Source organism: Ciona intestinalis, chromosome 4, assembly GCF_000224145.3.
Source record: "Ciona intestinalis chromosome 4, KH, whole genome shotgun sequence".
NCBI classification, from domain to species: Eukaryota; Metazoa; Chordata; class Ascidiacea; order Phlebobranchia; family Cionidae; genus Ciona; species Ciona intestinalis.
Genome location: NC_020169.2, coordinates 1008294 through 1024301, shown reverse-complemented (window position 1 = coordinate 1024301; position 16008 = coordinate 1008294). Strand labels below are relative to the sequence as shown.

Sequence of the window (16008 nt, the reverse complement as noted above, 5' to 3'; positions counted from 1 at the left end):
TGATAAAGACTATGTTAAAAATACTTATATTCTGTTGCTTATCTGTTGCCACCAGACATATTATCTTTCCATAAGACCTAATATTCTGACAAAAACAAGATAAGTACATTTGGAAATTATAAAATTAGTTATGGGAAAAACTGTCATGTGACTCGTATATATCTTTAAAAGTTTAAGAATGTAGAATACATGTGACTGACTTGAAATACTGGGCCAGCAAGGCGTCCTGCAACAGTTTCGTATTTATTCACAGATGGTTCATCAAAGGTGGCTTCTTGCAGCATAACACGAGTTATATGAAGAAGTACACGTAACAACTGCTGCCATGTTACTTCGGATAGAAACACATTCATCACCATGTACCGATATAAATTCAACACACGCTTGCATACATCAACCTGAAAAGAAGAAATAAAAACTTGACAGATTTCAAACAGTACCGTTATCGCCACACAGTGGTTAAATTAGAGAAGAAGGTACCGGGTGCACAGATCAATGCTGCATTTATTGTTGGCAAGTGTGTCTTAAGCATTACGCTTAACAATATATGGTACTACCCAGTGGTGAATAATGGGTTGCCTTATTTTTTATCTCAGCTATAGAAAAAAATAATAAAAAGTAAAAATAGACTACAAAGGTACTAATGTAATCTGACACAAAGGATTTTTTTTCGACAATTTTTTGATTTGCTTTATTCAATTATTCCTGCAAAATACTAAAAATAAAATCTATTTATGGTGTTAGTCAACAAACAGTTAAAAAATGCTGAAATACCTGCGCTTGCACAAGTTTTGTAGCGTTCCTGGGCGGTTCAACAAGAAATACATGAGCAGAGTTTGTTATGAAGAGTTGTAAGGTTGTCTGTGGTCCAGCACGCACCTAATCATCAAGTAATTAATACAAAGCAATGTAAATGTTAAAACAACATATGCGTCATACTTACATGAGTATTTAAAGCATTATCAATGACCGAATGTAACTGGCCTCTCATATAAGACACATTACGAAGAGAATTTGTTGATTTTTGTCGCGATAAAACTTCTTTCTCTTCACCTTCATCTGAATGAGATTCCTGAACATAGAAATGTTAAATATTTTCAATATAAAAAGTTTATATAAAGCACGAATCTATGTAATGTTCATTAGCACACTGGCACAAAAGTATTGTATTGTGTGTTTATATATTTCAAATTTTCAAGAATTTAATTGGCATTAATACAATATAAAAAATCCCAAGCTACAAAAGTTATGTTTATTGTAACTTGTAGCATTTTTGGAAGTGTGATGTATTTTTATTTGAGCTGTTATCATATTCATTTACCAAGCATAACAAATGTAAATTATTAAAATTAATGTCCTAATTTTCTAAACAACTCCACACAACTATATTAAATTACTTTGTGACACGACACATTTAACTAAAAACTAAAAAACATACTGTTACATCTAAAATTAAGAATGTAAATTTGTTGTCAGTGTTTTTCAAATTGCTGTAACATATTCAGCATTTACCTCAGATTCGACATTCATATCTTTTGGTATTTCCTCCATGAAAAGAGGAATCTCTCCTTCCTATTAAAACAATCCACAAATTATCATATGCCTGATATAAGGGGGTGTATGAATATTCACCTGTATCCATTCCTGGTACACTTTCACTACCCTTCTCATCGTGGGAACCTCAGTGAGTGGAAGCATGAACGCCTGTGAGAATAAATAGGTGAAATGAGCAATGCAAATAACAGATGGTATGAACCACATGGTTATCATGAAGGGAGTATAAAAGAAAGTTTGTGTTATAATAAATTTCAAATAAAGGCTACCTAAATGGGATCTAAATATGTTTATACGCATAAGAAATTAGGGAAAGAGACTTTGACACAAAATTTACAAAAGTTAGTTAACTAACTATTAAATAGCTTAAATAATAAGAGAACAGGCTAGAAATCTTAACAACTTTAAGAAGATTAAGAATATTAGTGCCTAATTATTTTAGAAATTTTTATAATTTACCACGCAGTATACAGATTATTAGGATAATACAAAATATACAAGTAATTTAAAACATAAAACACACCTGTCGAAACATCTCATGGACAATGTTGATATTTTGCCTTGTAGAATATAACACATCACGCACTAATTCTTCTTCAGCAGAAGCACTTGACCTTAGTTTATCATCTAAACTCGACACACTCGATATACTTGGCTCCTGCCAATGGGAATATACAGTGGTTTAAAAGTTTTGTACAAGAAATATTAAAACCTGAAAAATAGGCACATACAGCATGCAAACAAACACAAAGCTTTTTCGTTAAAATATATTTTTAACAGGCCCAGTTTTTAATATGGATAAGCAGTCTATACATACCTAGAAATTTAAAGAGAATTACTTTCTATACACAGTTTTGTAAATTACCTATGTTTAATTTCAAATGTTGCCAAGATGTAAAACAAAATGATGAACCTTAAACTAACAATCAACAACTGAATAAAGATTTTACAATGAGTGGAAGTGTGCAATAATTAATTCCTAAAATAAAGATTCATTTATTGATACATATTTTACATACACTAACTGTTTTATGATTTTATTGCATTTTACGCGTTTAGTTAAATTTGAATCTAACCACAAATAATCTGGTGTTTTATAACCAATTATTAAATTGTTTAACATAAGTTTTTATAGCTATTCCAATTTTACATACTTTCTCAGTGAGAGTGCTGGTGTTGGAGTTTGCCTCTGTTTCAATTTGTTGGACGGATGAAACGCTCAGATGTTGAGGAGGGTTGGAAGATGCGGGAGTGGAGGATTTGCTCTCGCTCCCATCTTTACTTTGATCATTGTTACTGATGAAGATGATCAGTTTAAATCCACTTCTTTATTTTTACAATTTATAAAAAAATGCCTTTTTTAGGTTTTATATTAGGTCTATTCTAGATTCTGCAGTGCCTGTCATAGGAGGTAGGGTTTAGGCCAAGGAGCCATTAGTCCAGCAGTATAATTTTAAAATTTGATATTAAATTATACTAAAATCTTTCGTCAAAAAAACGCCATACAAAAAAACGCCATGCATATAGCAAATAGCATATAACTTAACTAAATCAAGCTAAAATTGCATAACACACTACTGCAATACCAAAATGCAAACAGCAGCACTGTTTAGAAGTTACTTTTAGAAATTTTACTTTTTAATTTTAAAACAAAGCAAATGGAGTTGTGGTTGAGGAAAATGCAAGAGAGAAACTACCTGACATTTAATTCCTGCAGCTGCTTAAGTACCTGACGTTGCAGTGCTTCAATAGCAGAGTCAGGTCTGAGGAAAAATGTCAGTCCAATTACACAACATGCACTGATTCAAAGACAGCATGCAAATTATCAAATTACTTTTTTTCTAAATAGCAAGCAACAAAATTTTAATATAATTAAACAAAACAGGGGAAACAAAATGTTTTGCATATTAGTTGCATTTAACATTTTTTTGGCATTATTGCACAAGCAAGAATAACAAGTTATAGTTTCAATCCATAGTCTGATGACTAAACATTGCTAGTTTTCCTTGAAACTTGATGACTGCATGACACCGCTTAATGTATATATGAGCATTGGGTTTGGAATAGGATATAGGCCATAGGGTGACAACAATTATAAACAAATTAACTTTGAAACTGTTAGGCTATTGCAGAAGAGATAATATAGAGTTACAAATAAATAACTGAAGATATAAAAAGGAAACTTGCAAAATATAGTTAGTATTTAAAAAATGAAACTGTTATTTCAAGTTAGTGGTAAGGACAGAATAAAATTTTAAGAATTATATAATGCAAACAAACACAAAAAATTGTGCTACACTAAACCTCTAATAAAAATCTGGACTTCCTTAAACTAATTACAAGCACTTTTAATTCTATAATTCCAAAAAAATACAATAATACGGCATTCTTCACTAACTTGTTGTGAATCTGAGTCTTCTCAAACCTTCCTGTGAAAGCAATGATCCACTTAATGATGCTAACTCTTGCTTGGAGCATGGAACATCCCGATGCAACCTCGATTCGAGGATCAATTGATCCGGAGTCGGAAACATTGAGGACGTAATTTACCGACTCACGAGGCTCAGGAAGACCTAAAATATTAAGATGATTATAAAACTTATAGTTATGTTGGTGGTTTAGTACTACTGTGTAAGTATGACAATACATTACTTCAGATAACACAGATAAATGGGTTTCATAAGATAAAAGCCATACCAGTGGTGTAGCCAAAGAGACTATCACCTTATTATTAGGGGTAATACCAACCCCCACACCTTAGTTAGTCACTGTTTTAAAGATTTACTTATTATTGTTGCTTGACGTCTTATCATTGAACTAAGCGGAACAGAAAATTAGTTTTATTTCAAAAGCGGTTAGTTAAAAGCAAAAATAACCCTATTTTTTTAATAAATTTAAAATTAACCAATTAGGTAAGTAATAAACCAGCACTAATTCTAGTTTTTTAGAACACACAATATGTGTGTACGTCAATCACTTTTCTACATTTTTTAGATTGAAAATCATTGGGCATGACAAAATCTAACCACCCTACTAACCACAGTTATTCACTTTAATGGTTGGTATGAGGTTGTTATTGTCAAGGTTCGGCCATGAAAAGAAATGTCAAGCCAACCACCTATAATCAGTACTCACTGTACTGTAGTAAGTAAAATACACTTGAGAAAACCAGTGTGTCATATTCCAATGGTGTTACCATAAAAAAATATTTCTTTTGTAAACAATATACACAAACCTGAGTCTTATGAATTATTTAGAAAATAAACAAAATGTCCAACAGAACAGAAAGAAAAACAGACTTTTGAGCTTTGCCAAACTTTATCCTTTAACTAGCAAAGTATACACATTGTGCAAAACATGTAGCTGTATTGAAACACTTACACAAAGCTGTGTTGTATATGCTTGTGTTGAAATTGAAGTCAGTGAATGCATGAGGAAGGTAATACTCCTTGAATAGATCCCACAGGAAACTGAAGCATTCAATTTTCATTCGTTCCTCCTTCCATCTCAAAGCTTGCGACTGGTGATTAATTAAGCAATCACTTATTATTGGGTTTTTAAAAAGGTGTTCATTACATACATATTCGCAATATTTCCTTAACAGGATAGCGCAAATGTTATTAAATATTGAAATATTTTGCTTCATTACTAGTTTAATAAAGATTTAAGGTATAACATAGGCTGTATACAGTTTTCTAATAATCTAATGCATTGACCAGTTGCTAGTTAAATATTATAGTATATTTTCTCAAAATACAATTTACAATACCTTATACCTATATATACAAATTAGGCCCCTATTAATTTATACAGATACCCATTGATGTATTACCATGGACCATGGTATATAACTTATATTTGGTTCAATATGGTGTTAGTATTGGAAAATTTGCTTTGATAATCTATTTAATTGACCTATTCAATTACATAGGTTTATTGACTGCTGTGGTTCTTAATTTTAAATGGTAATAGAAAGTGTATATATAAAAGGTTGAACATAAAAAAAATTGTATTAACACCTCAATTCATAAAAGTTATACGGTGTATGTGTATACAGAAAAAAGAGGTTACAATTTACAAAATGCAGTAAAGTATTCTTTGAATTTGTTTGCCTACAACATCGCCTTAAATAAAAGACAAATATGTGTGGTAGACAAATATGTGACTTGCCTCACCTTTAACACCATGAACTCAAGCACAGAATCCAGAAAATATTTGGTCAAGTCAAGCGGAACCTTCTCACCCGAAGGTGGCGGTACAAGACACATGATTTCAACTTGATGAACACCATCTGGGGGGATCAAATAAATTAGGTTTAATTGTGGTTATTTCATGTTTGATAAAAAAAGAATTGTATCTAGTAAAAACAACAGTGGTGTACTCCAATGCAACAGCATAGCCAGAACCAATAAAATAAATCTGTCTGTACCCGATTAGACCCCAGGCTGTGCCGGTAGTATGTGGGTTTAAACCACCAACACTATAAGGTTTTTTTAAACCAGAACCCCAAGTTTTTCAATACAGAAAACTTTTCATGAAACATTTACCATAATGTCATCTTTAGTGGCCTGCTCATTAACTATGAATCTTACATAGCCCAAAAAGAGGTGATTGGCTGATTGCCCATCAGTAAGAAAAGAACCCTAAATCTAAACCAGAACCCTGGTAAGACGGTTACAATAAAAAAACACAAACATACGCTCTTCATTGATTGGCATGTTCACAAGCCACTCAAGACTGTAAGGTTTCCCATCACTAAATGTAGGTGGTGGAAAGCCTGGCACCAAGCATGCATAGAGAAGCAATGTACGTGGTATTGCATTTTTACCAAGGGCACGCAACCACAATAAGAAAAAATGAATGCCCTCTCTTCGTACCTATATGAAATTAATCTTAAGTATATGTTTCCACTTTGCAAATCAATATTTAAATGACCACTTACTTTCAGTGAGTTTTGGGAATGTAGAAGCCGTTTTATAACAGTGTCTGTAATAAAATACAAGATTGAACATACCTAACTTTAAATAAACACTAGGCTATAAAATTTAATATTTACCTATGCTATGATATTGCCACCTCTGATGAATCAACTCTGGAAGATTTACTAAAATTTGCTGAAATAAAGATAATGTTAGTATATGTATCCTGGTGTTCACAACATTTGTGAGCGGCAAATTTATATCACCAATATATTGCATGCTTACCTCAAATATGACAAGTATTGCATCTAATTCTTCTCTTTGAGCTCGATGAGCTGTAGAACGAAGAAGGAGAATATTATGAATAATTAAGGTAATAACATTAATGGGAATGTATCATAAAATATCCAGCACTAAACGCTCATTAAAACAATCAGTAATCACTAAATTACTTTATGTTATAACTTGTGAATAGGGCACAGGATGTATGAAATATCACTAGAAAATATGATGCAAGCAACTGTAATACTCTAATACTAAAACAAGTATAATATTAACGTCTAACACTATGGGCCAGGACATATGTTAAATTGATAAGGTATACATAACAATATGTCAACTTACATCCTTTTAATCTTAAGTTGGTTTCAGCCAGGAGAAAATTCTCAAAAAACACGAAGTAAATATGAGAATAGTGAAGTTCAAATAAAGCTTGTACTTCAATATTTGAGCTGTTGTCTGTGACAAAAAGGATGTATTAATGATTAACTGAAACTGCATATAGAAAATTATTGTTTTAGTACAATCAAATGTGTAGGTCAAAGTTGGTAAATGGTGACCTAATACGAGTGCGAAGTGCGAATAATAAGACATATTTGCACATTAGATTCTATTTAATATTTTAGCAAGCAAAGCTCATGGCTTCTCGTATATATATATATTTGTCATTTGATAAACCATACTCTGCAGACTAGCTAAATGATTCCAAATACACTCTTTGATAAAACTTAATCGTGCACATTCAAAGGTTAAAAGCAAAATAATATATGCAGCTGAGTGAGCTAACCGATGGCACATTACATAATTTGTGTAAACACAATGAATAGAAAACAGAATCAGACTACTTTACACAGTAATTGAAATTTATTCTCATTTGCAGTTCTGTATGATGGATATCTGAAGCATGGTAAAAATTGAGAACAACCTACCTATAATGTTCTTCAAATGCTTGAGACGTGTCACAACATCCTTCTTTGGGTCCAAAAGCTTTTGTATTGACTTCTTAACAGCTCCTTCACCTTGGGGTTGGCGGTGAATCTTAAACATTTCTCTTTCAATTAAGGAACCAGACCTTTAACTTGCACCATGCTTTGCTCATCACCAGAATGATTGAATGCAAATGTCGCTCCTTTTCGATAATTTAGTTTCTCTTTAGTTTTAGTGTGGAATTAATCAATTATTAGGTGTTCTTTTTTCTTCTGAATAGTAGTTCCGGGATTAAGTTACAGTTATTTTATTTTTATTATAAGTTTACAGTTGACATTTCATTTTTAGATTGGTCAGTGGGTATGGAAATGAGCTGCAAGAAATGGCATGCCATTGGTTATTTGGTTATAAGCAAAAACAAAATACAAAACCTACACTGTCCTATGTAATGTAATTACATTTCTCTCACAAACTGAGAAGTTTTCCAGCTGCAGCAAAATTTTAACATTAACACAGTCATAGATGAACGAACGAACCTAACTTATTTCTCAGCTGATCGGCGAAAACATTTCTTCTTTGTTGGACAACTCGACAAATTTAGGGCGACGGTAGTTTGCTATAAAATAGTGGGTGCCTTGGTTTTTCTGTGCTTATGTATGGATTTGCCTATACACTGAATTCTACAATTTCAAAAAAACCAAAGCTTGAAATCTAGTTTTGAGATACATTTGTCGTATTACTGGAAACGAATTTGACACTTAACTAAGTTTCTCTGAACTTCGGTTCCGAGATATATGAAAAAATAAACCGTATCCATTTGTTACATACCGAACACATAGGATAAACACACAAGAATAAAGTAACAAAAAAGAACCCCAAATTTGTCGTCACAGATAAAACAGGAAAAAAGCCGCAAAAAGGAAAAAAGGCTGCACATCGGTTTTGGTAAAAGTCCATCACTAACAAATTTGACCGGCGAGAGTAGGTTGCTTCGTCTGAGCTTGTGTTGCAACACTAGAAATGGAAGGTATGAACACGGAAAGGCTGTGGCAATGGCAGGACTGGTTTGTTCGTTTAAACAATCCATCCATCCCGGAAATGTGGGAAAACCAGCCAACATTCCTGCTTGCAAATGTGTTGTACCTTGCGATGTCCTTCATGGCACTTAAATTTGCTGTTCGTCACGGCTGGAATAGCAGGTAATCGAATCAAATCGTCATTATTTCGTTGAAAATTGATCCTAAACTTTTAACATCATTTAGTGTATACATAACTTAACACAGTAATACATAACTTGAACTTAACTGCTTTTGTTCCTGCACTGCATGGAAATGAAATTTCTGCATTTACTGCAGATATGTGTACATGTGGTTTGCTGCATTGTTGCATGGAATTGTAACTGAGGTGATAGTTTATCACTTACCTGATGTTAACAACTTCTGGCATAGTCAGACACCAGTCATATTTGTTGGTCAAAGGTTTCCACTGTACATTGTTTTATTTTATCCAGCGACGGTAAATAAACTTTGTTTATACATTTTGAAACTGTTATGCTTTGATTTTTAATCCTTTGGATCTGTAGGTTGGTAAACTTTCATACCACCAATTCTTTGATCCTAATAAAACCGAAATCTGTTATAAAAACGTTGCACTTTTCACTGATGTTTTGGTGGCGTGTTATGCATGTAGAACTTTAGTAGTTTATGCACAATTGGAGATTACACCTTAAATTTATGTTTCAGATCACTCATGCTTACATTGCAGCTGAACACTTGAAGCTACCTTGGTGGGCAGAACCATTTGCTGTTGGATTGTTTGATGTTTTAATCGATTTTCCATATGATATTATGGGAATAAAAGTAAGAGAAGTTGTGAAGTGATATTTTCCAATTGCTGATCATATGGCATAAAAATTAACATGGGGTTTGGAATTATTTCAGTCAACATTTAAAAAATTAGTTTCACTGTTTAAGGCTTACATGTGAAATGTTGGTTTCAATAAAACCTATTTTATAATGGTTTTATACCAGGAAATCAGTTCTTGCCTCTTGAAAACCATTTAATACTTGGTAGCAACATGAATATTTCCTGATGATATTTGTTTCAGAATATGAATGCTTTATACGTGTTGTTATGTTTTTTAATAATTAATATGCTGCCTATAGGATATAGCATGATTGTATATTAACTACTGTTTGCTTAGTTATTATGGTGGACGTGGCACGATACTGATCCAAACCTAGAAGATCGTCATTACTGGGTTCCATGGACAAGTTATTTCTTCCATATGAGTTTTCATAGGTAAATACTAAATTATTTCACACAACATGTAAGATTGGAAAGACTTTTTTAACCAATGTATTTTTAGCACATTTGCCGCACTGCTTAATGGTTCGAGGTACCTTCTTACTCGGAGTTCAGACAAAGCAGTTGCATCTGGCGGTTTTATCAGGGAGATAACATGCGTGATTATTACTGGCATGCTATCAATGGCATTAGCTGTGATATTCCAAATGCTACCTATATACCATGGGCTTAAAGATGGCTTTGGCATTCATTCTGAAGTCATAATGTTCATTGTGTTTGCATTGTACTTCGGTATAGTGTATTGGAATGATAGAACACCGTCAGACGAGGTATGTAGTAGACATGTGAGTTTACTCAAAATCAGAATCATTGTTTGTTTTTTTATCAATGACAATGTCACTTATTTGCAGGCTCGGCAAACTAGAAGCATGACGTGGTCAAGATGGGTTAAAAATGAAAGTGGTTTTATTCTTACCATATATTATATATTCTACATGTTCCTTGTTATGTTTGCAAAGCCAGAAAATGAGCGTTCTTATGGGATGCATGAGCCTATCGGTCCTGCTGAAGTAAAAGTAGAACAATATGCTACTTCCGGCGTGGTGTATACTAAGCAGAAATACCTGGATCCTCTTAATTATGATGAAGGGTACTTTGATTTTCGGTGTGCTGAGTTTAATGGTGTAAAAGGGCCTCCAAATGTTACTGAGCATCCAGAGCTTATAGGCAAGCAATGGTACACAGTGTGTGGTATCCCATATGAAAACCATGCAGAGTATGTGGTGGTGGTGTGGTCTTTCTGTGTGCTTGGGTTATATGCTTTTTACAATGCATTTGCACGCTCTGCACGACCCCGCGCAATAGGAAAGCGCAAGCCAACGTATGGCAAAGAAAGAAGATCAAAACTAGAGTGAACTTATAATTCAAGAAGTTGATTTTATAAATTACATTAATCACTGAATAATTTTTTAACATTATTGTTGCAAAAAGTAAACAAGCACAAATAAAATAAATCTATTAAATATTTACTTCAGTGCCTCCAAGTTTAGTTTGTGACTAACCAGGAAAGTGTTTTAGATCTATTGAGAATTTCTTTGAATGATACAAAAACAGGACATACAAAACATTGGTAGAGTAGCAAAATTAAACAGAAATAACAAATAGTAGATGATATATAAAAGGTTATGTACAGTTTGCCAGTTTATGTATATAACAATTAAACCAAAATCCCTTCCGTAGTAAAAAACATTAGCAACAAGAATACACTGATATACAGTGACATTGTCCGACTGATATACAGTGACATTGTCCGAAATAAAAATTGTTTTTGATTATTGATGATCACACTTTTGATGATGACACAATAGATACTGTGTATGATTTCTCAGAACTGCCAAGCCTTCCAACAACAGATGTTGATTTGCTCAAGGCACTTTGTATTGGTGACATCCAAACTTTTCTAAGATCGGGTCGCCTCACAGCAGTGAGTAGGAATATAACAAAACCCTAGAGATTTAGATTTTTACTGTTACAATTCTGATCTATGCATATTTGGTTTATGTATGGCTAGAAATATCGAAATGCAAAGTTTGACAGATAACACCAGTGGTGCAGTCAGTATCCAAAATACTCAATCTGAACACTTTCGGCAGTTGATTATAAGTATATATTTAATGAAAATAGGGTCCTTTGACAGTGCCACTGAATACCATTATCACAGGGAACATAAACTAGTATATTTTAACATATGAATTTAAACCATTGAAACTAACATTTTCATTGAAACTAACATTTTCATTGAAACTAACATTTACCTTTAAACTTTTAAAAACCTTAAAGTTTATTGCTTTAAATTAATTACCTCTAATTTAGGTATAGACGTGTTTACCTGCACACTATTTAAGATAGCAAATATCCAACTCATGGCAAGAAGATAGGTTTTGTTGTCTGATAACAAGAGTAGGTAACCTACTGACCATGTTAAACCCATCACCATTGACATGGTAACAGCTATTGTTAAAGTTTGCTTGTAATCTCTTTTTATCTGGTTGGTCTGTGCCTGAAATGCAATTTGTTCCAATGAAAACTTACATATTTAATTATTTGCCCATGTTATAACAGTAAAGTAGCCTTAAAAACAACTAGTAATTAAGTAAAGGTCAGATATAATATAAATGCCCAACAATTTGGACGATTTAATAGCCCACTCCATAATGGAGGTTAAATGTTTTTAAACGCACTACACAAATTGATAAATTAACAGAATTGAGCTTTCAACCTGGTATTCTCTGATTACAAGATGTTGTAAAAACTGTGCCACATTCCAGTTTAGAGGCTAAAGTTTACACCAATATCATTTATGATTTTAACGTTTAGCAGCGCAAAAATTCTCCTTATCAAGTATTGGCGAAGTGACTTACTTTTCCATTGCTTTGGTTTAGTTCACGAAACACCATAACGAACACAGTAAAATTGTACATGAGCATCAAACCAACAGGGAGTAGAAACCCCAAATATAAAGAATATCCAGTTAACCAACACATGTTGTCTGCTTTGTAGGTTGATGCAGCAAGGGGATCTTAAAAATATAAATTTGTTGTGTTAGTTACTTGCACCATGATTTTTGGTTACAGTGCTTCCTTTATGATTTGATAATACTAGATTCCCCAATTAATGCTAGGGCAAAAGTACAAATGGTAATTGTCCTAGTGGTCACTGACAGGTTATCTTACAGAAAAAGACCCCAAAATATCATTTAAAAATGGCATTCTTGTTGATATTTTAGGGTACAAAGTGTATAAAAAGCCTCTTCAGACAAAGTTATTCAGTGATATTCATCTGTTTTGTATTCAAGCATTTAACTTACCAGCAGAGCAAGTGAAACTCTTTTGGTTTTGTTTGTCATAATATCCCACAGCAATTGCTAAATTTGTTCCAACTATTACTGCTGGTGTCAGATATGCAAACAGTGTGAATTTTTGCAAAACACGTGTGGCTTTCCCAACAAATACCTTAATAAGAGGAAAACATTTAATCTGCTTTATTTTTTGATCTAGTGTAAGTACATTACCTTCACAAGCGATAAGTACATATCGTAGCTGTACACTGTCATCCAACACCAGGTAGAGAGCAGGAAGTAATGCAATAGAGTAGCAATTACGAAACAGGCCTCTCTATTTTCTGTACGTGACACCCCCGCAGCAAAAATGAGGTCAGCCACCAGAAGATTGCAACAGATTTGCATCAACACTTTTGCTGGGCGTCTTTTACTAACGTCACTAAAATAGGTAGGTTTGTTTTTATTACGTCACTGATAATAAATATGTGAGGTTATTATATCTACTGACCGACTAAGTAAATGCACTAGTATTGTGATAGAGAGGCCAAATATTGAAAGCGCCAATCCCACTTTACTAATAATGTCCAACGCAACGTCAGCAGTAACTACGTCAGTGTTCTGCATAGATAAGCATGAAAGGTATTATCAGGTTAGCTGACACCAGAAACTATGGTTATGAAAGCAAAAACATATTTTTTTGCACTGGTAAACTTTACTCTAGGGTTAAATGCTTACCACTATCAGAGCAAAGTTGGTTAGATGGTTGCATAAGCACTCAGGTGGGTCTGCACTTATATCTAAACAGCAACCTTCAGTCAACCACTCACTGTTGTTAAAATCCCAATAAACACATTTCATCTGAGTTTTCAAAACCTACAGAATTGAATAATAATATACATTGCAGGATAGAATATGCATATATATGTTGTGTATACATATATTAGGTATTATATGTTTTTCTTCCAACTACTAATCAATATACTTTTACTGATTAGTTGCTTACTGTATATTATACGTATGGTTGCATTTACTCTTTAACGTATAAAATATCCTAATATTCTCTGTTAAATTGCTTTCTCTTTACTGAGTTTAAATAAACATTAAATTTTAAAGATATAAATAAATTATTACTGTTAGCGTTTCAGGATCTGGAAGTGACTTTCCATAAGTTGAGTTCCGATTATAATGTTGGATTCGAACTGATTCAGTCAATCCATAAACCTCGTTTCCGGTCAAATCAGCAGATGCAATCTGAACAATTTTTAAAGTGTAGTAATTCATTAATAAAATCATAGTACTTCATTCTCAACTAGAAGATACAGAATTCAAAGCTTACCACTGCCACTATTGTAAGTCAGTATTTCCTTCAGCAGAACACTTAACGATAATTACTAAACAGAAAAAAATGACCCACAGAGTTACATACTTAGTTACTCTTAAACTAGCAAGAGGTGTATGAAATAGAACAAAAGCATTATAAACTTGTTACTCTGCCACACAAGAATAAATAGGTCACTTTCGTTCAGTCAAGTACTTTATTAAAAAAAGCTCACAAAGTACATTTTAAAAAACTAATAACTCTGTTATTGCTAGTTTTACCTAAAACTGACTATAAACACCCCAGGTTAAAATGGTATATCACGCTACTTACTGATAATATATTCTCCTGCTTTTCCGAAAAGAACAACAAATCATCTTTATAAAATATGAAAGCTGATTTCCTGTTAGTTGAAACAGTATCTCGTTTTGATCTATCACCACTATTCCCCCAAGCTTTGGTAAATACTGATGGTGGTAGAATAATGTTGATTGCTGATTTTTTTGATGGTGAAAATTCCACAGATTTTGTAGGTGGTGATAAATATTGGTTCACCTGTTTTTATATTTGGTATATAACGTGGCATGCTTAGTTTCAATATTTGTTTTGAAACACATGCATTTAATGTTTAATATAGAATGTATAATAACTACTATTTGCTTATTTGTCTCTTTTGCTAATTGTTTGCCTAAAAAAAACACTGTATGACTTCAATCACACTGACAGTTATTTGTTAAGCCTAGAGTTTTTTACCTGTAGTAGTAAAGAATCGGTGCTGAATTGTATCTCAGTCTCATTTTCTCCAACCTCCACACTAAGTGCCAGCGCAACTACTGCAGTTGCTATCTGTGTTTGAACATCTTGTCTTTCAGAATTATTGTTGGACTGGTTGATTAATGCAACCGACACATCAGTTGTTATCTGTATGACTGAATCAAGTGTCTTTCTGGATACCTAAAATAGAATATTAACATTTGACACTGCATTAAACACAGATTACTATAAACTTGTGGGCATTTTTAAATTTGTTTAAATGTTGGGTATGTATGTTTAGTATGCAGCAGTTTTTTAAAAAAGTTGGCACAAAAAAATATCAACAAATAACTATAAAATAAAAGTTTGTTTATAGACAAAGAAAAAACATAAACGCAGCATCCCACTGAGGAAGTTTGGCCAGCTAAGCAATAAAAGTGTTAAGATTCTTCCTGATACAAAATAATTAAAAATCCTTACTTTCATTTAGTCAATTAGAAACTTCAATACCTACCCTTATGCCATTTTTTGCAACGTTCTTTCTTAAATTTTTCATGAAATCTCCAAGAGACTTTACATTTTCTTTGGTCAAATGTGCAGGTTTCTTTGTCATTTCCTTTATATTGTTCAAGGTATTTTCAACCACCTGAGGAGAACTTAAAGAAGATCCATCCTAAAATTAAAAAATATTAAATTTGTGTGCTATATTTTATATAATATAACATACAACTATAAAGTTGATATTATGGCATTTATATTTATCTGTTTCTTTCCTGCAATACTTTCCTCTTGGACAAGACTTCTTCCCACATTCATTTTTATCTGTGAAAACAGCATTGTATGATTTATGAAACTTGGGTAATAAAACTTTATATCTCACCTTTACAAATTTTATATCCATCACCAGAAAAACCAAAATCGCATGTACATTTGAAATTACCACTTGTGTTGGTACATGCAGCATTCGTATGACACAAAGATGCATTATATAGGCATGAATTAATATCTGTCCAATTTAAATTTAGTATTTTCGCAATATTAGGTTGTCAACAATAGCAGGATGAATATATTTATTTAACCAAGAATCAAAAATGGGAACTAATAAAAAACAT

The 16008-nt window shown here is 32.8% G+C and overlaps 3 protein-coding genes across 5 annotated transcripts in view; 1 reads left to right on the top strand and 2 right to left on the bottom strand.

Moving 5' to 3' along the window:
• The window catches only part of LOC100182811 (ral GTPase-activating protein subunit alpha-1), a 32585-nt gene extending 24433 nt beyond the window's left edge, over window positions 1-8152 (bottom strand). For 2 of the 3 annotated variants that reach the window (XM_018811621.2, XM_018811622.2), the window contains exons 1-17: window positions 7682-8152; window positions 7098-7211; window positions 6759-6808; window positions 6611-6668; window positions 6497-6540; window positions 6254-6431; window positions 5730-5845; window positions 4936-5074; window positions 3953-4127; window positions 3252-3317; window positions 2709-2850; window positions 2078-2212; window positions 1633-1704; window positions 1513-1572; window positions 944-1072; window positions 775-879; window positions 201-398 (exon numbers count right to left, since the gene is read on the bottom strand). In XM_018811621.2, coding sequence (XP_018667166.1) covers window positions 201-398; window positions 775-879; window positions 944-1072; window positions 1513-1572; window positions 1633-1704; window positions 2078-2212; window positions 2709-2850; window positions 3252-3317; window positions 3953-4127; window positions 4936-5074; window positions 5730-5845; window positions 6254-6431; window positions 6497-6540; window positions 6611-6668; window positions 6759-6808; window positions 7098-7211; window positions 7682-7799 — 1899 coding nt within the window. In that variant the 5' untranslated portion in view covers window positions 7800-8152. The remainder of the gene's footprint in view (window positions 1-200; window positions 399-774; window positions 880-943; window positions 1073-1512; window positions 1573-1632; window positions 1705-2077; window positions 2213-2708; window positions 2851-3251; window positions 3318-3952; window positions 4128-4935; window positions 5075-5729; window positions 5846-6253; window positions 6432-6496; window positions 6541-6610; window positions 6669-6758; window positions 6809-7097; window positions 7212-7681) is intronic. The other variant, XM_002123916.5, reaches the window with a different exon arrangement.
• A 342-nt stretch (window positions 8153-8494) lies between these two features.
• Window positions 8495-10968, top strand: LOC100176636. The gene is made up of 6 exons (XM_002129907.5): window positions 8495-8878; window positions 9035-9194; window positions 9422-9538; window positions 9883-9980; window positions 10048-10315; window positions 10397-10968. The coding sequence occupies exons 1-6, from the start codon at window positions 8700-8702 to the stop codon at window positions 10898-10900; spliced, it is 1326 nt and encodes a 441-aa protein (XP_002129943.1). The 5' UTR covers window positions 8495-8699; the 3' UTR covers window positions 10901-10968.
• Window positions 10893-16008, bottom strand: part of LOC100180464 (CD97 antigen-like) — an 11481-nt gene continuing 6365 nt past the window's right edge. The window contains exons 6-18 of the mRNA XM_026834205.1: window positions 15777-15902; window positions 15624-15718; window positions 15411-15569; window positions 14897-15097; window positions 14477-14698; window positions 13957-14076; window positions 13561-13698; window positions 13334-13443; window positions 13057-13264; window positions 12853-12997; window positions 12407-12564; window positions 11875-12045; window positions 10893-11492 (exon numbers count right to left, since the gene is read on the bottom strand). Coding sequence (XP_026690006.1) covers window positions 11328-11492; window positions 11875-12045; window positions 12407-12564; window positions 12853-12997; window positions 13057-13264; window positions 13334-13443; window positions 13561-13698; window positions 13957-14076; window positions 14477-14698; window positions 14897-15097; window positions 15411-15569; window positions 15624-15718; window positions 15777-15902 — 2018 coding nt within the window. The 3' untranslated portion in view covers window positions 10893-11327. The remainder of the gene's footprint in view (window positions 11493-11874; window positions 12046-12406; window positions 12565-12852; window positions 12998-13056; window positions 13265-13333; window positions 13444-13560; window positions 13699-13956; window positions 14077-14476; window positions 14699-14896; window positions 15098-15410; window positions 15570-15623; window positions 15719-15776; window positions 15903-16008) is intronic.

Coding starts and splice junctions, on each gene's coding strand:
- LOC100176636 (XM_002129907.5), top strand. CDS start 8,700: ATGGAAGGTATGAACACGGAAAGGCTGTGGCAATGGCAGGACTGGTTT. Junction 8,879..9,034: donor CGTCACGGCTGGAATAGCAG/GTAATCGAATCA, acceptor CATTTACTGCAG/ATATGTGTACATGTGGTTTG. Junction 9,539..9,882: donor ATGATATTATGGGAATAAAA/GTAAGAGAAGTT, acceptor CTGTTTGCTTAG/TTATTATGGTGGACGTGGCA.